General features: G+C 36.8%; 1 protein-coding gene across 1 annotated transcript in view; it reads right to left on the bottom strand.

Moving 5' to 3' along the window:
* Nucleotides 1-15,751: 15,751 nt before the first annotated feature.
* Nucleotides 15,752-23,090, bottom strand: part of Ptchd1 (patched domain containing 1) — a 51,208-nt gene continuing 43,869 nt past the window's right edge. Inside the window, exon 3 of the mRNA XM_028781486.1 lies at nt 15,752-21,100. Within this exon, the coding sequence (XP_028637319.1) occupies nt 19,446-21,100 (1,655 nt within the window). The 3' untranslated portion in view covers nt 15,752-19,445. The remainder of the gene's footprint in view (nt 21,101-23,090) is intronic.

Genomic DNA, 23,090 nt, shown 5'->3' with positions numbered 1-23,090 from the left:
TCTCTCTCTCTCTCTCTCTCTCTCTCTCTCTCTCTCTCTCTCTCTCTCTCTCTCTCTCTCTGTGTGTGTGTGTGTGTGTGTGTGTGTGTGTGAAAGAACTTCTAGCAAACTGTTCAAGAACAAACAAAAATAAGAAGGTGATAGCATATGTACTTGCTGATATGTGATGGCAGGGATTTATTTCTCTTGGGGAACAAGTCCCAATATTAATTACTCTTGGTACCTTCTTGGCCCTACAATGGGTCCCATCATGTTTCACGGCTCCCACAGTAGAATGTAGGATATGGATTCAGAACTAATTTTATAGTAGGCATCTCAGTGAATGCTCCAGTGAAGATAAACTATTTTATGAAACCATCAGATGAGTTTTAATTTTTAGGGTTTTCATAAAATCTGTGTGCCTCAAAATTTTGATAAATTTATAATTGTTCACAAGATAAATCATATGTGGGATGCAACAAATAAAGAAAGAATTAACAGAAGATTTCAATAAAAATTTTAATGTTTTATTTGTTCTTATTTATTTTTATTTTTTTATATAGTGATTTCTCAGTAGTTACATAGGAACTTACTGCAAATAATGTCAATCAAAAAATAAACTAAAAATCAAAATAAAGTTTCAAATAGTGGTCATAGTTTGAAGACATCATTTTTCATAAGGTATCAAAATTTCTTCAATTTCAAGAATTGTTTCTCATATTTTTATCATCAGAAGGAATATATTATCTTGGTAGTGAAGTAGAAACCAGTATGGGCAGAGGAGGTATCAAAATCTTACCCAATATCACATCCTTTTCTTCACATGGCTTCACAAAGTTTTCTTTTCAGAATACTTAAGAAAAATATAGGACACTTTTGCATAAGAATTCAGAATATTTTTATAGGTAAATGGATGCAAGGTATTGATAATAGATAACAGAAATGTATGTGTTACATAAGATAACTTATAAAGGACTTTGTTCCTTGTAGAGTTCTATTTTATTAGAAATGACATTTTCACATGAACCAATTCAATATATAAAATCTACTATGTAATGAAATAAACAAATGGCTGCTTTTCATTTTCTTCTAACTAAAGAAGTAATATTGTATATTAAATATTTTTTGGTCATATATATTGAGATATCATTTAACTAAGAGGTATTTTGAAAAATTTTTCCCTTTTGTACATAAAGGAATTTATTTGGCAATTATTAGTTCAAAGATTTGTGGACAGAATATTTCAACCTAAAGTATAACTTAATTGGAAATTGATTAGAAACCAAGAAAATTTTCTGGGAAGACAACATAAATCAGTGAAGTTTCAACAGAAAAATAAATCTAATATTTTTAGAAAGATATATTTCAGCATTTACAAATTCTGGAGTAGCTATAAGTGACAACCCCCAGCTGCCAAATTTGTTCTAAGAAAAAACATTACTATGTTAAAGAAATAAAATTTAATTAAATACAGATTAAGTATTCCAGTCTATGATCATACCATCCTGAATGTACGTGATATCTTCTGATCACAAAACCTTGGCAGTATTGAACCTGGTTAGATCTTGGTTGGGAGACACATTAGGAATTCCACTTTTTGCTTTCTTTCCCTACCCCTATTTTATTTTAGTGGTGCCTAAATCCCACAGTGATGATTAAGTAGAAGGCTACCATCTAAGAACATCACTGTCCATGGAGCTGAGATTATTATTGGATGAATAATGGGGCTTAGAAATATACCCTTAGAGGAGATGTATGAATATCACCGAGAAGGGGAAAAAGAACAGATAACGTGGGTGGATGTGGGAGGGGGTTGGATGGGGATGAGGGTGAGGATGGAAACTGGAGGGATCAGGTAGGGGTCGGAGGGAGGGAAAGAGTATTGAGAAAGACAACTGCAGGGGGGGGGCACATCTCTGGGATGAGCTAGAAAATGAGGGCAATGGAAACTCCCAGGGTATTATAAAGGTGACCCTAGCTAGCTAAGACTCCTAGCAATTGCATATATGGAGCCTCACCAGGCCATCTCCTGTAACCAGGCATAATTTCCAATGGAGAGATTGAGAAATTGCCCAGCCACAAGACTTTTGATCTACAAATTGTCCTTCCTACAAGATATGCAGGGGTAAAGACTGAACAGAAATTGAGAGAGTGGTTCACTAATGAATGATCCAGCTTGAGACCCATGCAATAAGAGTGAACCCACTCCTGATACTACTAATGATATTCTGGTATCATTGCAGACAGGAACCTACCGTAACAATCATCAGAGGGTTTCACCCAGCAACTGATGGAAACAGTTGTAGAGACTCACAGTCAAATACTAGGCAGTGCTAGGGGAATCCTACAGAAGAGGGGAAGGAAAGATTGTAGAAGCCAGAGAGGTCAACAAAACAAGGAAACCTAAAGAATCAACTAACCTGGGGCCATAGGAGCTCACAGAGACTGAACTGCCAACCAGGGAGTCTGTATGGGACTGATGTAAGCCGTCTGCACATATATTACCTTTTTCCATCTCAGTTTACATGTGGGATCGCTAACAGCAGGAGCAGTGACTATCTTTGACTCTGTTGTCTGCTTTTGATACCCTTTCCTCTTGCTGGGCAGCCTCCTCTAGCCTTAATAGGAGAGGATGCTAGAATGCGAGGATGCACCTAGTCTTACTGCAACTTGATTTGCCAGGGCTGGTTGATATCCCTGGGAGGCCTCCACTTCTCCAAGAGGAATTGGAGGAGGAGTGGAGTGGATGGGGATAGATGAGGGGACTTGAAAGGAGAGGAGGGAGAAAAATGTCAGTCAGGAAAATAAATAAATAAATAAATTTAATAAAAATGTGCAAGCCACTAGATAGGTTCTGTTGTAAAGCCTTCCTTGAAATGCTTTCTGAATACTAGGAAATTTTTACATGAACAAATAATTAGAACCTTATATTTTTCACTTGAATTCTTGAGTCAACATAATTAAGAAAAATTTTGTTATAAAATATGGATACAGGAAAGCAACTTGATACAATTTATCATCATACCACTGGGCATGAAATTTCTTGTACATGAAAAGATAAACTTGCAATTAGAGTTCTTGATCCTGACACACGATTCTGATTTTTCTTCAGTCATCTGGCTTCTTAGTCTTGTTCTTATCTCAAAGTTACGTACACAACTGAGTGCCAAATGGACCAAGATCTTTCGCTGTGTTGATCATGCCTATAACCTTAGCTATTTAGTATCTTTGATGATTTCTTTTTCTTTTGGTGGTCTTATTCTGATGGAGAACTTAGCTAGGTTGAACTTACCTACTCCTATTACTGACCTATGCCTTTGCTGTCTCTAACATCCATACTTTTGGATCCAGAGAGATAATCAAGGATTTATTCAGTATCTGTATGGTTCTCCAAGAATATTTTTAATTTTCAGTGACACCATTGGAGCTTGCTCAATGTCCTTCAGCATGTGTCATTTTAATATGACTCCTGTGTCATCACCTGCATTCTCCTGACAATTCTTCTACAGGTGGAGCAAACTGAAGGTATAGGTGGCTTAATGATTGAATAATAATGAAGTAATAAGGAGCATTTCCTATACTGTATGATAGCAGCTGAAGTTAAATACGCTCACCTCGTCTTGTCCTCAGGTGTAACAACTCTAAAGGATGTTCTACAACTATTTATAAAAAGTTGCCAGTGAGCTTTTGTATCAAAGAAGGACCTAGCCAGGAACATAGCATTCTATTGTTCTCACCTCCTTTGTTGAACCACATCTCATCTATTCTGTAGGTACTTCTGGAAATCCTCTTCTGAATAAAGTACTGACATTTACATCTTGCCTATGACTCTGATTCTGAGACTCAACCTGAGACATTCCTTCTCTTATTAGTATGTCAATAACAGATTATAAAGTGTTTATGACCTGAGTTCTGTAAAGCACTTGAGTTGTCATACCCAGGTAGGAAGATTCTTGACTAGAAGATCACACATGTGTAATCAACTCAGTGTCTACTTTATTTTTAATGCTGTATGGTGGCCAAACATTTTGCAGTCATTCTCCTTGTGTTTTTCCTTTGTCATGTCACTGTAAGGTATAAGTGACACATATGTCCTTGTTTTGAGACAAATACTTTATATTTAAATCTTTCAATAAATACAAAATGACATTATACTTGATTATGTGACTTACGTAATATATCTCAACATTTCAGCCTGCAGCTGTAAACACATACTTCTGTAATTTTGGGGGATAGAATTCACCTGGAAGATGCATCAATCTCTACTTGATGTGACCCAGGAATGTTTCCAAATGCAAATGTTTTTTAATCAAGATCATATGAGTTATATTTACTGCAGTGTGTAGACATGCTTGCCCTCAGAAATAGTGAAAAAATAAGGAATTGGTACGGGCATTTCTAGAGACTAGAAAAAAACATCAATAATATAATATGATCTAGACATTTTCACTTATAATTTGTTTTCTATTCCATTTGATGATGCAAAGGGTATTTTTTAGGCCCTAAAATGATTGAAAATGAAGATATGAATTTGTACTTTATAATGTTGATGAGTTTCCAGATAACAAAGGTGCTGGAGTACAGACCTCCTAGTAGCCACACTTTTTCAATCATTAGACTCTGTATAAATGGAAAGGAATCAATTAGTAATGCCAGATCTTTTAAGTTTTACGATTTAAATCATAGAATATTAGTTGTGAATATTTCTCACTCACACTTCATACTATTCTATATTTTGTGAGTTCTTGAGGTTTTCTATAATTTGATCATAACACAAGATCAAATGAAAAATTAAGTGGACATCTTTGCTAACAACTTTGTATTTGTTAATTCATATGAATACAAACAAATACAGCCATTTGGCATTTTTTGATGATCCATAGTTCATGAGAATCAGTTATTGTTATAGATTCAACACCTGTATTCCTGCTTATTCTTTAGAAAGAACTATTTTGAAGTTCTTTTGAACTAGGTTATGTGAATGTTGTGATTCAAGTTCTTTTTTTAATTTAAAATTTGTGGTTCTGTGAATCTTACTACTAAAATGAGGATTTTCCTGTAGACTATTGAATAGCATCTTAATCTAACTACTGAGTGGAGAGAAAACTTGCTGTGAAATGTGTATGGTTGGTATCTTGTCTCAATTATTAATTTGAGAAATTTTGGTTTTCTTACCCTTCACAAATCACTATAATTGTTTTTTTTTTTTAATCTTATGATGTGACTCTTGAATTTCACCACTGACTCCAGGTTGTATCCTTTCTCAATTTTCTGATTGAATATGCGTTACTAACATTGTTGTCCTTTCATATGTGTGGAGGCCAAACAAAAATATCCTACAGTAAGTTTTAAAAACTGTTTTGTGCTTAAGATTCAGCTCTATTGTCTTGTTGATCAATGCCCAGTCTTTTCAGCCCTTCATTCTGGTCTGAATTTCAGCTATAGAAAAAATAATTCGAGTTGTAACATGCAAAGTTTTATAAAGAGATGCAATTTAAAAGAACCTCATTCAGTACTCAAATCATCTGCTCTTCATTCTGATGCTGAAGATACTTTTTAAAGAAATTTTGCTTTCCATCTTTACTCATGGAAAAAAGGGGCCAAAAATGAGAAATAATATATTGCCCACTACCAAGAATTTTCCATATGCAGAAGTTATTCAGTTTGCCTGATGACCTCATTGTAGATACATGCCAAGGGCTGGTATTCATTCCTCTTCTACAATTCTTATGTTTTTAACGTGTAATCATTTAAGGTAGTAACCTGATTATCAGCCCTCCCTTATAAAGCTGAAACATGTGCAGTATTTTGCCATTTAGAATGGAAATCCAACCAAGTATATGTTGAAAGTTTAAAGTGAATTCATTCACTTTCTCTTTTCCCTTAACTATTTTCCAGACTATTTAGGGAAATGTCAATTCTTCAGAGTAAAACAAAATGGGCCAAAATCCAAGAAGTTAAATTTAGTTTTTGTGAATGTCTTCCCACCCTAAAATATTTCCAAGTTAGCTCAGTTAATTGAGTATGCAACTGTGAAATACCCCAAAGGGATTGGTAGGAGAGGCCTAGTGTGCTATAACTTTCTAACTTGGATTTTTATAAATTTGTATTACAAGTTTAGCTTCCTTAAAAAGATCCATTTGCTGGAGTATTATTACTGGTGAGTGACTGTCCATGCAGAAATTATCTTGTGAACTTTTATACATGTTAATTCAATCTCAGACTCCAGGCAGCTTTCCCCAGAGGTGGAGGGAGGGAGAGAGGGAGGGAGGGAGGGAGGAAGGGAGAGAGGGAGGGAGGGAGGGGCAGGGAGGGGGAGAAAAAAGAGGGAGGAAGGAAAAGGGAAAGAGGGAAATCTGATTTCAGTTTCCATGGAAATAGGCTAAATAAGGACTTTAACAGACAGGAGTATGGCAGTTCCCAGCTGCTAAGTTTTAGCACAGTACTATTGGGACAAAAACCTGAGTGCATATCAATCCTTTATATTATGAGATCAATATTATAATTTGGTTCTTGGAATATTGATTTTTTTGATACAAACTTTCTTTGTGACAGCGATAATCACTCACCCATTTAGTTAACCCTCTGAAAAGAACTCAAACAGAAAACTCACCCAACACAATTGTTTCATTACCCCATGCATACATTGTTCTGTTACTACTTTTGTAGGGTTTTCTTTGCTCCCAGTTTATATAGATTTTTATCTATTAACAAATACACTCAGAATGCCCCCAAATATATCTAAATGCCAATGGAAAAGTATATAAAAAAGAGAGATGAAATTTTTCTTAGGATTCTGTTGACTGTATAAAGGGTATGTGTTTTTAGATGCTTGCTGCTCTAATTTTATTGGCAAACTTGCTATTGGGCATTAAAATAAAGTTGGGAAACAGAGTTTTCCTCCTATAGAGATAGAGGTATAATATTATGGCCATTAAGCTAAAGAAAGTACCATATGCAAAATTTATTTTTATAAACAAGTTATTGGATGTTAAACAAACAAAAACCCCAAACTGCAATATGTAGGGTGTTGAGTCATACACAATTTTGGTGGCTCATCTGAAAATACACACACACACACACACACACACACACACACACGCAACACACTCACACACACCACCACCACCATCACCACCATCACCAACAATAACAATAAAAACAACAACACCAAAACTGCATACTGCATACTAATACCTGTTAAAGAGTATTTAAATATCGAAACAGGGAGAAAGAAAGAAAGAAAGAAAGAAAGAAAGAAAGAGAGAGAGAGAGAGAGAGAGAGAGAGAGAGAGAGAGAGAGAAAGAAAAAAGAAAACGAAAAAGATTCCAACTCATTTTCCTGGCCTGCTGCCACTTCAGTCTTTGGTGTGAATCTATGAGATTTGACATGTGCATAAAAATGTGAAAGCAGAAGAAATAAAAAAAGGATAAGTCTGTGAGGTTTTGGATATACAATTTTGTTTGATTTCATCATTCCACAATGAATACAGATACTGAAGCATCACATTGCATCTCACAAGCATATATGATTTTTCTCTCGGTAAAATAGATATAAAGAAAGGTAAAAACAGAAAGTTTAAAATCTTTAGATTTGGAATCTAAAAATTCTCTCTCTCTCTCTCTCTCTGTGTGTGTGTGTGTGTGTGTGTGTGTGTGTGTGCTTGCAGGCACATGCTCACTGGTGTTTACAGGAGATAGAGAAGGTGTGTATTGGATATATATGCATGTGGAGGATAGAAGACAATCAAGGTGTTGAGTCTCTTGTTATTTACTACTGGATATACCAGACAAGCTGACCAGTGAGCTTCTGGAGATTTTCTTTGTTTCTGCCTTCCATCTTGCCATAACAGTATAAATGCATGGCACTTTGTACGGTGTTGCCTGGGTTCTGGTGATCTGAACTCAACTTCTTTTTGTTTTTGTTTTAGTTTAATTGAAAATGGATTCTTCTCTCATGCAATACATCCTGACCAAAGTTTCCCCTACCTCCAATCCAACTCTTTACTGCTTCCTCTCTCCCGTAGATCCACTTTCCAATTGTTTCCTCGTCAGAAGAGAGCAGGTTTCTAGGAGACAACGGCCAAACAGGATAAAACAGGATACGATAAGACAAGGCAAAAGCCCTCATGTTGAGGCTGGACAAGGCAACCCAATAAAAGAAAAGAGTCCCAAAAGCAGACAATAGTCAGAGATCCAGCCTCTTCTGCCGTTATGAGTCCCACAAGAACACCAAACTAACAGCCATGTCCTTGTGTAGCAAGTGCTTTATCCACTGAACCATCTCCATACCTAGATTGAAAATGTAAAGGTTTATTGGAAGATAGGATTTTATTTTGAAAATATGTGAAGGACTCACTGTGTTATGCATGAGTCATTTCCTGGGGTTTGTGTACTAAATGGCTTGAAGGTTTCTACTGTCTATAAATGCTATATGCAAGCATAAAGTATCACTCTTTGCTGAAAGCTAGTCAGGTGGAGAGGAACTGTAAGACTGCCAGTCATCAGTGGGATGGTTTGCCGTGTTGATTTTGTTTCTGTGTGTGTAGGTGTGGAATGATGTAAATACATATATTTGTGCATCAAGGAAATTCAAGTAGTACAAAATATAGGACAATTGTTTCTGAAAATGGATCCACTGATTTTTCAAAATAATTTTTATTACTTTTATTTTTTTCAGTCCAGTCATTGTCCCCTCCTGGTCTGCCCTCCCACAGTTCCTCATTGCATTCCTCTTCCCTCCGGTCCCCAAAAGGATGTTCCCCTCAAACCTCCCCACTCCCTGGGGCCTCAAGTCTCTCTAAGGTTAGGTGCCTCTTTTCCCACTGAGGCCAAATCAGGCAGTCTTCTGCTATATATGCGTCAGGGGCCTCGGACCAGCTTGGGTACACTGATTTTCTTTTTGAACTACTTTAAGAGAGAAAAATACTGCGCAAGTTATCTATTCTTCTTTTAGCCTCATGGTATAAGCAAATGATTTTTTTCTGACCTGCTTAAATCTAGGAGTTGTTGACCTGTGTGAACAGCAGAAACATCTAGGCGTGTTAATGTACAGAAGACATCAGCCATCATCAAATAGGACACACACACACACACACCTCCTCCCTGAAATGAGAATTGATTGCATTTTGTTGTTTTTTAAGACAGATTTTATCTACAAAACTCAGGATAGCCTTGGACTCACAAGGATCCTCAGACTGCCTAATGCTGATATTATAGATGTGTGTTACTATACCTAGGTAAAATGATACAGTTTTTCATTTATCGTCTGTCTGTCTGTCTATCTTTCTATCTTGAATTTTCCTTGTTCTTGAGAATTCAATGCATGCATACAGTGGAATACAATCATATCTATCTCTATTTTTCTTCCCAGCTCCTCCCTTATTGCTCAAATATCTGTCTCCTAACATCTTGTAATTTCTTTTAAGTCACTAAGTTAAATTAGTGCTATCCATATATACATGGGTTTCAGGCATCCACTGGAACACTTTTAATCTTGTTGACGATCACATCCTCAATGAAGAACCACTCTTCTCCTCAGTAGCTATGAACTGCCAATAGCTAGTTCCTTAGTAAGGGGTCTATTAATGCTCCTTTCTAGAAAGGGTTTCTATTTCTTTTGAGAAATTCTTCTGGTAATGTTTTCCATTAAATCTCATCTAAGCAACTGTTGCCTGCCATAGATAAAAGTGATGTGACTCACACTTGTCAAGCTGGAGGGGCAACTGCATTGTTTGTTCCAGCATGGGTTTTTGCTTATCTTTCTCAGAACTGACCAAGCTTACATAATTATATTTTCTAGTGTTTGGATATATTTTCCTAGTTAAAGAATAATTTATTGCTAATGGAATCATCTATTTGCCTAGTGTAAAAAAAAAAAAACAACTGGGTATTCAACCTAACTGATGTTTCCAGAAAAAAATAGATAAGAAATTTTCTGAAATGTATAAATTGTTACTGTGAGAAATATGGTCTTACTTAGATACAAGATAAAAAGTATGATTTAATACCAAAATTTATAAAATAACATGCAATGTCAAGAGCAGTAAAAGAAGAAATAGGTTTTTATATTTAGATAATTTTATGTCTGTGGTAGAGATCTTTTTAAACATAGCAAAATATTTGGTATGAAGTTCTTTGTGTTTTTTTTCATTTTTTGGTTGTTTTATTTATTTACATTTCAAATGTTATCCCCCTTCCCAGTTTCCCCTCCACACGGCCTGTATCCACTTCTCCTTCCCTCCTGCCTCTATGAGGGTGCTCCTCCACCCACCCACCCACTCCTGCCTCAGTGGCCTAGTGTTCTCCTATCCTGGGTCATCAAGCCTTCACAGGACCAAGGGACTCCCCTCCCAGTGATGGCAGAGGAGACAATCCTCTGCTACATATGTGGCTGGAGGAATGGGTCCCTCCATGTGTACTCTTTGGTTGGTGGGTTAGTCCCTGGGAGCTCTGGGGGGGGGTCTGTTTTGTTGATATTGTTGTTCTTCCTACGAGGTTGCAAACCCCTTCAGCTCCTACTTGCCCTAACTTACCCACTGTGATCCCCATGTTCAGTCCAATGTTTAGCTGTGTACATTCATATCTGTATTGGTCCAGCTCTAGCAAAGCCTCTCATGGGACAGCTAGAAGGGGCTCCTGTTAGGAAGCACTTCTTAGCATCAGCAATTGTGTCTGGGTTTGATGTCAGTAGATGGGATGGATCCCTTGGTGGGGCGGGGATGGTCTTTCCTTCAATCTCTGCTCCACTATTTGTCCCTGCATTTCCTTTTGGCAGGAACAATTCTGGATTATTATTTTTGAGGTGGGTGGGTGGCTCCATCTCTCAACTGAGAGTCATGGCTATCTACTGGATATGGTCTCTACAGGTTCTCTCTCCCCTTTGTTAGGTATTTTGGCTAATGTCCTCCCTGTTGGGCCCTGGGAACTTCTTAGGTCCCTGGCATTTGTATTGAGATTTTGTTTGTTTTTTGAGAAAAAGTTAAAGTTGGGTTGTTAGGGAGGGGAGATGTAAAAACTTGGAAGATAAAAGAATGTGATCAAAATATATGACAGTTTAAAAATTGTTTAAAGGTTAAAAATATAATAAAATTATTTTGTTAGAAAAAATAAAATAAATAATACTGATCAAGAAACATTTAACCTTTGTGGCTATTGTGTTGTTAATGTTTATCAACAGATGTTTCTTTTAATGGTAAAAAAAATTAAATGCACTCTGTAGAAATAATTTTCTACAGCTTTGAAGCACTAGTAGATTTAAATGGATTTGGTGAAATACGGACTAAAATTGAAAATTGAGCTGACATTTTTTTGTTTGACCTATCATTAAGTAATTCAGCTCATATATTTTAAGTTGGGGAATGGATCCAGAATAGTTGGTAAATTATACTATCAGAAACCATAAGAATCTTCCTGTGTTCTGAATAAGTTGTTAAAGGGGAATTATGGGTCAATAGGTAATAAAGAAAATGCAAGTTCCTCTTAGTTCATTAAAAAGGTACAGATTAATTTATTTTGTTTTATTTTATTGTATTCCATTTTATTTCGATTCCTTAGGTGCCTGTCCATTTTCTAAGGAGACACATAAAAGGTGTGGATCTGGATGGAAGAGGAAGTGGGAAGGCTCAGGAGAAAAGAGACAGGAAACAATAATCAGAATATAATTTATTAAAGAAAATCTATTTTCAAAGAAACAAAAAATTTAAAACTACAGATTGAGGCTTTAATGCCTTTAAAATTTTGAATTTAAGTGTTGTTGTTCATTTATTTTGTGTTGGAGGAGCACATATACCATGATACATATGTGAAGGTGAGAGGGCAACTTTATGGAGTCATCTTATACTATGTAAGTCCTGAATATCGAATTTAGTTCATCAGTCTTGTGCCAAACACCTTCATCCATTGAACTGTCTTGCCTGTCTAACCCTTTCTATCTATCCTGTAGGGAATCCTAAAATTTTCACTTTTTTTTTAGCTCCCATAATTTGTCATTTTCTACAGATCTAGTTGACTTCAGCTTCCCAGTACTTGCTTTTTTCCCTACAATATGTAAAATTTTAGTAGAAGCAGGAGGTTCTCTGTGAGTTCGAGGCCAGCCTGGTCTTAAGAGCTAGTTCCAGTACAGCCATGGCTACACAAAGAACCCTGTCCCAAACTCCTGATTCTCCCACAATTAAGGAAATAAAAATGGTGATACACACCCTCCCTCATTGTAAGTCTATATAACTCAAGAGGTTGAAATAGGAAGACTGCTGTGAATTTTGGATTACCCTAAACTGTATAGTACAAGTTTATTTCAAAATGTTGTCTGTGTATGTGTTTTGTGAGGGAGGTACCACACCAGGGACCCTCTTAATGTCCATTTCCCCAACTGTGTTTGTATGTTAGTTAGAATTTTTCTGGTCATAGATAACTTTATTGAATGTGTGGTGTTTCTTTTAAACTAATTTTGCACCTTCAGTCTTTATATTTATTCCATTTTGTTTATTTTTGAGAATTTTATACATAAATTTGCTGTATTTACATGACTTATATCTATCTCTCTCCCATCTCAACTCCTCTTAGGTCTTCTTAAATTCTTTCTTAACACACACACACACACACACACACACACACACTCACACTTACACACACAACCTACTGTGCGCAATTATTGTTTCCCATTTGTGTGTGTGTGTGTGTGTGTGTGTGTGTGTGTGTGTGTGTGTTTAAGGCTGGCCTCTTAGGAGTGAGTGACCCAAAACAAAACTGGTTCATCCTCCCTCAGCTGCCATTCACTGCCTTTAGCTATTTAGGGAACATGTTTGGTCCACCATTATATTTGGTACATCAGCTGGTGTAGATTATGTAGTCTTATGCAAGGAACTATACTGAGAATTCATGGGTGCAGCATCCCAGTCATATCCAGAAGACATGATCTTGCAGAAGTTCTCCAGGTCCTCAGGTTCTGACAATCTCTCTACCCTCTCTTCCATTTCCCTGAGTTTTGGGTATAGAAGTTATATAATAGACACCTAAGCATTTTTTGTTTGTTTATTTTGTTTTATTTTGTTTTTAATTTTAGATAAAAAATTTCTATGAATGATGTCTTATTTTCTTGTGGCATATGACTTTTCCATCAAATTAATGTTATGGATGAATGAAAATTATTCACTCTTTTCTTAGATTGTAAGTTGGCAAGATGGGGTGATAATACCTTATGCCCTATTTTATTTCCTACCCCCTTTTCCTTTCTATGGACAACCAATCAGTGATTCTGGATAAAATTTCACAATTCTAGCCCTTGGGAGAATTTTCTGTCATTTTGTAGCTCTGCTGTTATTATTCATGATTTGGAATTTTTCATCAAATGCAGTTTGCAACCATGGAACTATTCATTAGCAATTTGTAAATTACATGTTCATGTTTCTTCTCTTTAAAGCATATTGTTTAGCTGATCTCAGATATGTAAATACATACAGAGCACATAGAAGGGTGAAAATATTGTTCTGTAGTGTTTTCTATGTACAGCAGAAGCTCTTGGTCTACCTTCATAAAATATAAAGGGCCACCCTCCAAGGTATTTTAATACCCTCACATTTGCTAAAAAGTATTGTAAAAAGCAGTATGCAAATGTATGTAAATACATGCATTAAATGTGCACACATATGTATAGTCGTGTATACTTAAATACTTGCTTTAGGTGTTATATACATATACATGTATTTCTGTGTAATATATGGACATATGTATGTGTGTATGTGGAACAGAGCCAAAGAATTATTGCCAGTTTTGCCTAGTCATCTATAGTTTTAGGGGGCATCATGGAAGCATCATGACTATTATTAAATTGTTTGGCAGGCAAAAACAATTTTAAAAAAGCACATTAACTAAAAGAATATTTGAAAAAGTGAGACAAATACATTTCAGCAGAAAAATCAGAGACATTGTTTTGACAAAGAAAATGTTCTATTTTTTCTCAGGAATGAGCCTGGAATGGGGTTGGGAAATGATCTGTCAGCCATTTTGGTTTGTGATAGTGTTCTTAGACAAAGCACTTTGTAGATCCCACCATCTATATATTAGATGCTACAAAGTGGGACTAACATTCTTTCACCTCAGAAGTCTTACCTTACAATGGCTCGTCAAATGGTGATGTCAGTGGCAGAAATGTTTATTTGTGTGTGTGTGTGTGTGATTTATTTTCGAAGAAGGTGAACCTCCGACTCTCAACTTTACCTTAGGTAAACTCAGAAGGACTCCATACACCAATATTTGGAAGCATCATTAACTCCTTAGAGAAAAGATGATTGAGAAGTTCTTGACTGGCCATTAGCCAAAATGAGGACACCACCCTCACACTCCCACTGAGGTCTTTATCGCTTTAGAACAGAGCAGTGGGTCATGGAGAACTCTTTTAGAATCTGATGGCAGTTATGAATCCTTTCTTTAGTAAAATGAACATACTGAACATACACATGTTTTTCTGTATGTAATTTAGTTTTAGGGACATCAAGAGTTCTTCCCTTCCCCAGCTCATTCATGATCCTTGTGCTGAGAACCAATTATTTAGATACTCGGTATTTGACAGTAAAGTGGGAGAATGCAAAATAAACTGAAGCTAGAAACTATATTTCAATTATAGTCCTGTATCAGCTTCCAACTATTCCAAATCTGTGAATATCTTACTTCTTTAAGTTTCCGTTTTTTCGTGTATATAGGTTTTCTTTGTATTTTGGAAAGAAAACTCGGTTCTCTATTATGTAGTCTTCTTGGAAGCCTTGTGGTGCTAATTTTATTCTAACTCAAAACTCTATGTGGAGGCTACAGCTCTCTGGAATTTCACTTCTTTTTCCTTGCATGATATATTCATAAGATATCAAAGAGGACTTCAAATAGATCATCTGAGCAAAGGGACAGGGCACATGAGAGGCAGCTTGGGGAGAACATATTGATGCTGCCTGTTCAGGTGAGCTGATTCTAGTTCATATGCTTTCCTCTTTGTTTTCTCCTGGACTGGCATGTGACAAAAATAAACAGTTGTAGCCTCCACAGGGAGGGACTCTGTCATGTGTTGGCTCTAGCATTCTCATTTTTTTTTTGCCAGTGTAGTACCAATATAATATTTTCCTTTGCATTCCACAAGCTTATAAAAGAATAGGAACTTTATTTTCTAACACCTGGTGCTTTTTATTTAGCACAAACTTAAAAGCAAATCTCCCCAAAGGAATGTTCAAATGTCATCAGACAAACCAGAAAAAAGCAGAAGTGATGTTCTCCAGATAGATACCAAGTCCTATTTTAAGGTTTGGGCCAACCCCAACATCCAGGTTTGCACCTTCTTTACACTTGTCCCACCACATGGTAATCCAGACTACTTTTAATGTGATCTCATAAAATCTAGAATTAACAGATTTCTGTGGTAATTCATTGCATTTTTATATAGATCTAATTTGAGGACTAGATATACGTTTTACATTTAAATCCTGAGCCCTACTGTTTGTTATAGGGTAAAGTTGCCAAATTAAAGATAATAATGTCTGGCTCTTTTTTGACCCAAATGCTTCCCAAACATAATCCAAATCCTCACAGCCAACCCACAACATCACTCAAACTTAAGTATCCAAGGCAAGATAATGCTCTATCTGATTTGTTTTCTTGTGTGTTCCCAGTCTTTAGAACAATGTATGGGTAGTATTAGACACTCAAAATTGGCTGAATTTAAAGATATTTCCTGTTTTTTTTTTTTACCCCCACTGTATAGATGAAGAAACAGATACACAAAAGTCAAACACTGGTACAAGCTGCAGGGAAACTTTAATAGGATTCAAAGGAATAAAGCCATTATGAAGAGGGTACCATTTGTGTTCAAGAGGCTTTGCCTCATACCATACCACACCCTGAAGGCGGCTCTTCAATCGACCTGTTCTCATGAGGGACACAGCCAAGGTCTGTTGCTGGGGTTGGAGGAAGGTAGTGTCATAGTCTCAGAATGCCACAGACAATTGGGCAGTGGTTATTTAAAATAAACAGTTTCTCAAGGTTCTTTTTAGAGCAGTAGTTTGCATGAATAACAGCGGCCATGGAGGAGACCTCTAATTATCTCACTTCTAACTGAAAATATAGAGGTGAGAGTGGGAGCAGAAGCAGAAGCCACATGAACAAAAACTACAAACTAAATAAAGGCAAAATGAAGACAACCCTTTCCCCAATAAAAATTAAACCCAGCCAACCCATTAATCAAACAAGCAAAATGAACCCAACCCAAAACAAACACACAAACACACACACAAAGAGTTATTAGCAGGAACAATGGATAGAGATTTTCATGAAGGTTTGTTTTACATTTTCTCTGGAACAAAATGTACTTTTAGCCTTTGTATCCCTCATGGTACTTGTTGTAACATTACTGTATGTCAGAATAACAACATCTAATTTCAATTATCATTTTCTTTCTTGTAAACACCAATTCCCTTGTGAATTTACATCTTCTGCTGAATTCCACCAAAGGAGAGAATATCCTTTCTCTTATGAGAGACTATTATTCCTCTTACCTGTACTTTTCTTATCTTCCTTCAGAAGGCCCAAACATCACAGTAGTTTAGTTGACCAGGAAAAATATTTTGAGGGAACATTTTCTTTGGTAAATGGACACCAAACACTAACTTAAAACCAACCAATAAGTTTCTTTGGTAAAGTGGACATTAATGTCTTTCTTGGTTGGAATTAATTAAAAGAAAATAATTAATTTTTGCTGTGGTCATTCCTTCCTTTTTAGCAATTTAAAAAGCAAAATTTTATGAAGACTTAAATTTTTTTGAGATATTTCTACAGTGTCATCTCCATGGTGAAGTTAGACTAATGCTGTCAAATCACAATTAGTAATCAATAATAAATATGAACAAGTACATAATAAGTGCTCAACAATAAATAACTTTTGGCATGCAGTCCTCCAATAGAAAAGTTCATTTCACAGTCAGAATTTCATAAACCTTAATTTCAAGTGCTGAAAAGAGAAGGTGACAAGTTTGAAAATGCCCTCCATTTAAAAATACATCTCAAGATACACAGAGAGTCAGTCAAGTTGAAAAACTACTATGTGTCATAAAACAAAGTTCCACAGTAAGTTATTCTGGTTGACCAAATTGATGATTAAATTCTCAACAAAATCCATTTAATTGGTGCATGTGTTGGGTCAGTTTTGTGAATTCACTAAACTGAGGTGTTTCACATGGCTGACACTAAATCAATGGCAGATTTAGAACACACTGTTCAGAAAACGGCTTAGCAGCATATAATTTAAGAATAAAACCAATCCCTTCTTCAATTGTCTTTTATAAATAATAGCCTGGTTCCAGGCCCTTAAGAGAGAGAACTGATTGAACATCTAGTATGCAAACTTGCCCTTTTGTGAAGAATACACTTGTCTTTAGATTTAAAACTCCTCCTCTTCTTGTTCAGTGAACAAAACATTAATATGACTGTTTAGTGTGTCTGCAGGGGAGACTGAGCAAGTAGCATATTTGTTAGTATATTTTGGACAAAAGCACATGAGAGCGAAAGCAGAGGTTATCACTTGCTGTGATTACATCACAATCATTTGGGCATTTTTGCTGTTTAGAAGGATAGTAGCCAACCTTAATCCAAAGTGTTTTCATTCCAGACATTAAAGACATGTTTGTTCCATGGCCAATGAAGCCTTATGTTCCCACTTTATGTATGAATTTTAAGGAGTAATAGCTACTTACAGGAAAATATACAATTGTCCTACTGTGTGTTTGGCATGTTGAAATAATGGAACTCCTCAAGTAGTGTAACCTGGGTCAGTTATTTCATTCTTCAAGGGCTGTTTCACCCTTTGTGGAGAATGAAGAAGTAGTACAATATGTCTGCTAAAGTCCTGAAAGGTAATATGCCTTTTGGAAATGTTTACCACTATAGGTGACTAAAGAAGCTACCTCTTTAAAAGGAAAGACATTGTAGCTGTTTGCCTCAAATGTAACCCAGGGTTTTGCTTCATTTTTTATGGATTTAAGAAATACAGGGGTCTGAGGGCAGCATACACATCCCCTTCAGATCAGACTGTCTTCATTTAGATTGATGAATCATTGCCCTTGTAAATACAACTGTTCAACTGTATAAATATCTGAGCATGTTAATGTACAGAGAGCCTTATAATGAAGTAGAGAGATAGCAAAAAGGCATTTTAGGGGAGGGGAGGTACAGCCAGTTTAGCAGGGAAATTTGGCTGCTGTTGTGGATTGGTTTATACTGGTGATTACTCCTATCCAGGAAATTCCATCTGTTTTCCTTTGAGCCCTTTATCTCCAAGCACTTTTACAAAGTTTCTCATTGCCAAGTATTAGTCTTATCAAAGGTCTTCCTTTTCTCCACTAAGTCAAATAGAAGTCATCACATAGTTCAAACATTCTGGTGCCCGTTGGCCAATAACCATTTCAGTGTTTATTTTATTTTCCTCATATATGTAGGCAGATGTTGATTTGGGGCAGATGTTGTTTCTGGGCATTCATGCAAAAGAGCATGTAGGGCCAAACCACAAACATCTGTACCAGCTGGCTTTTCTTTTTTGTTAATATAGAGATACTCTGTACATTCAAATAGACACCTGCTTTTCTTCCAACATGCCAGATATTTCTGCTTGACTCTGTGGCTTTGCACCCTCAGAGGTTCCTGCCAAGAGCTGTAACTAATAAAGTAGACCCTTTTCATGACATATAACAAGATATTTTGAAATAGAATTGCCCCAATTCTGTAATGCTGGAGCTGTCATGTATTTTTGGGTGCATTAACTAAGCCACACAGGTATTAAAAGGTGCATCAGTAGAGGAATATGACAAGTTCATTCAAGAAAAAATAAACTTAGCTCACCTAAGAGAATTTGGGAATGACACTCAATTTCAATTTGTGGATGATATTCAGTCTACCACATCTGCTTCAAAGGTTCTGGCTTCCTCTTGCTAATCAGAACTTTCACAGAATCTCCTTGAGTGTTGAGGTGCTAGATGAAATAATGAAGACCTCAAACGACAAAACCTAAGTAGAGTTTCTTCTCTGCAGAAGTTTAGGAAACCTTGTTGTTTGAACAATGCTTAAACCTATTTTTGTCATAACAGCTGACCTTGCAATCAGTTGCATTTTATTATAATACCAGTAACTTGTGCAGTGTATTTAAAATAGGATCCTGCTTATTAATAAGCATTCCTTTGTTTGATCTTACTTAAAAATACGAGTTTTGTGTGTGTGTGTGTGTGTGTGTGTATGTGTGTGTGTAAGTAAATTATCATAGAAACCCTTTTGCTTTAGTAATTTTAAAGATGCCACACCTATTATTCTCACCTTTTACTTTTTCCCCCATGTCTGTTTATCTTTTTATTTTAAACAGAGCAACTTTGACTTTAATTGTTTCAGCAACACAAGCATTTTGTTCTTGGTAAGACCTAGGGTGAAAATATATGAAGCAGATACTATCACACTGTGGTAATTTGGTCAACCACTCGAGTACTATCAATATCCACCATTTCTACACACTCAATTTCCTCCCGGTTTTCAGGATTTTTCTTCTCTTTCCTTTTTTTCTTAGAGGGTGGCAGGAAAGTCAGTATCACAGGTAAAATGGCAAAGCAGTGAAAGAAGGTGACAAATGCTATTAAAAACAAGCACCTGAACAGTGTATAGGTCAGATTTGAAGGCACAGCTGCAAGAGGAAATAGACCAACAATATAACAGAGGTAACTCTGTAAAATAGCTACCCCATGCACTTCCAGGGCATTTTTTACCCATTTAGTTCTTGTAAAATCCTTGCCTAGAACAAATGTGGATAACAGTGGAGCACAGTTGTCGATTGTGTAGTTAATTCCATAAATTAAGCATAGCACAGAAATACAATCCAGTTTGACTTTCCATAAAGTCATGAAGCCTATCACTCCAAACTCCACAGACACAACCGTGAGAGTGATCCAGACGTTTATCAGCGAATTTGCTACCAGGAATGCCGAGAAGAAGAGCAGGAACAAAGCACTGATGCAGGAGTTGTGCAGGGGGGCTCCCAGAGAGGAGGCATATCGATCCATGAACACAAAAGACGGATTAAAGACAATGAACTTCACCTTGGAGGTGACTGAAAGCCTCCTCAGGGTCTCCAAGAGATCATAGAGTTCTTCTCTCTTTGTTTCCATAGTCTTGGCCACCAAAAACATTCTAGAGGCCACTACATCAACCTCATCATTGTACTTTTTGGAGAAGATGATGTCCTCTTGAAAATGTGAAAATTGAGGAGCTTTCAGGAAGGAATTCCTCAACATGTCTGTGAAATTTTTCTTAGGCAAGTCAGTGGACACATTGAGTTTCCGAAGATAATTTAAATAGCTTTCAAACCAGGATATTCTCACAAAACCCTTAGTGTACTCTAGAACATCTTCTTGGACACTAGAGTTCCAATATTCTATGGACTCATATATGTAAAACCCAATAACAGGACTGTAGTCATTAAAGTACTTTTGGTGGGCAGTAGTGTACTCAATGGTTTGTGTTGCAGTTGCTACGATGTTACTAAGGTCTGACCCTTCACTGACCTGCAGATAGCCCATTAAGGCAAAGGAAATATAAATAAGGTAAAAGAGGACTACAAAAGGCTTGACATAGGTGTTGGTAATCCAGTCACAGTAATAGCGTTTGAGGAAACATACCAATAAATGACTTTCATAAGTGTTTGCTTCCTCACCTTCAGCTGTTTCCTCACTGAATCTAGCTGTCAGAAGAAACCTATACCATGCTGGCTTCTCCTGTAATACCTCAGGCTTTGGAACTTTTCTACAGAATATACTATGCTGGTAATTGTTTTCTATGTAGCCAGTGAACACAAGGCTGGAACCATAAAATGAGAGTACATAGAGGTAGTTGAAGAGGATTGCAATACAGGAATTGCAGCAGAAAATCCTGGCTGCCTCAATGTTCGTGAAAGGGCTGGCCCCTATGCCAAAGGTGACCAAGTACATGGCAGTGGTGAGAGAGAAGGAGAGCATGGAGTCTGCATAGACTTCTGCAGTTCGCTCTTTAACATGTTGGTCTTCTCTAGTTTTCCTCCACGAGGATAACATTTCAAAAGTCCCGTACAATCCATGACCTGAAAAGGTAGAACAAAGATGAGAGCAAAAGTTTTAAGGAACTAATCTTTATAATGAGGGGTATCAATTCGATCATGGAGACTAAATGGAACTTAGTAAATATTCCAGCTTTAGTGGTAGCAAGTTTAGGAATGCCAGGGTTTTTTTTTTCCTGTTGGAAATTAGACCTGTGTTTTGGAGATTCATAAGTGTTCATTGGTAGTTTGTTCTAGGATAGATACAGGAACATAAGTCTTCACAGCCTCTTAGCCTGAGAAAGTTTAGTGAACTTTTGACAGCAGAAATCTGAGTAGATATGGGCCTATGCCCTTTAGAAGTTATAAATATCAACAGCTTAGGGTTGTTGATACAGTTTGGCTCCAGAGAATAATACAGATACTGATCATTTTGTTTTATATTCCCACAGGTCTGATGGGAGGGGTCAGCACAAAGGAAAGCAGTGGGCAGAGTATTCTCAATCAAAGTGGATAACTTCTGTTAAAATTGGTTAAGTAGTCCTGCACCATTTGTGAAGATGCTTTTTTTTTTCCCCATTGTATGGTTTTGGCTTCATTGTCAAAAATTACATGTCAGCACCCTTCCTCTGGGCTGCCTTGTCTGGTCTCAGTGGGAGAGGATGCTCTTAGTCCTTCAGTGACTTGATGTATGCCAGGGCATGTTGGTACCCATGGGGAACTTCTCCTTCTTTCAGAAGAAGAGGAGGGGAGATGGGGAGAAGGATATGTGAGGTGAGACTGGGAGGAGAGAAGGGAGGGGGCTGCTATCAGGATGTAAAGTAAATAAGTAAATCCTATATACCACAATAACAAGAAAATTGGTTAAGTAGAGGACTTCAGTGATAAAGAGACACTATATTTAGTTTGAGTATTAACAGAAAATGAAATTAAGGCCTCTCTTTTCTTCACTAAACATAAGGGCCTGAATCAATAAATCTGAGAAACAGAGGAAATCAAAATAAGTAGGAACAAGTTTGAATGCAGAATAAAACAAGAAGAAAAATATAGAACAAACAAACAAGATTGATGTGAACCCTCATTGCTATTGGTGAAAATGACAATTAAATTCAAGGTTTATGACTTGCATTTGTCTTTAGGAATTTATTTTACCAGTCCTAGTTGTTCACAGATAACATATCAAGTAGACAGTGACTTTGCCAACTTCTTGATACTATTTGTCAGTGGACTCTCTGGGAGAAGACCAAGTTAGGAACTTTTCTTAACTGCTGAGGGCTCTTGGCTCCCTGTTTAGGATTCCAGCAACATTGGGGTGACATAGATACAGTGGCTGCCCAAGTTGTAACTGCATTCCACTTCTTGGAAATTTGAGCATGTCTTCTGTACCTCTCCTGGTTGGAATGAGACACTTCCTTGCTGCACATCCCTGAACTTCCAAGCTACTCTATTACTGAAAATGCCATCAAAATGACCCACTGTGGCTTCTGATAACCCCTGTCTTAGCACTGCGGCTAGAAGATCTAATTGTCTGCTTCTACACCTTTGCAAATTCAGTCCCATTATTGAGGATAATACTGTACTCTGGTATGATAGTCTTGTTTTGAAAAAAAAGTAATTTAAAATATTCAGCCCCATATAATGTGAGTGGAGTGAGTCATCATTATCTTCTATGCAAAATAACGGAGCATATGTGTGACCTTGCATCCAGGCTGGTATTTGTATCCTTATTGCAAAATCCTGAGCTCAAACCTGAGTATCCAGTATCTGTTACAAAGTATCCTGCATTATGCAGGCCCGTTGTCTCAGAGGGATTTGTCATTCATCTTAATTTATTAGACATCATTTTACAGCTACTTTTAGAGGTCAGGCCAAGACTGTAGATTTGATTACTAGTACCGTGGCCTCTATTAAATTGGAGCACCTAAATTCCCCAGATCTGAAGTAAGAAGTGTATTTGTTGACTGGTATTCTGCAGTTAATTACGTCTTAGGCAGTTAACAATGCCCTGTCTCAAGAGGAAAACTAGTTATTAAAT

Source organism: Grammomys surdaster, unplaced genomic scaffold, assembly GCF_004785775.1.
Source record: "Grammomys surdaster isolate TR1022 unplaced genomic scaffold, NIH_TR_1.0 449, whole genome shotgun sequence".
Classification (NCBI taxonomy): Eukaryota; Metazoa; Chordata; class Mammalia; order Rodentia; family Muridae; genus Grammomys; species Grammomys surdaster.
Note: the sequence above shows the minus strand (reverse complement) of the source record. Positions and strands in the feature narration are given on the sequence as shown.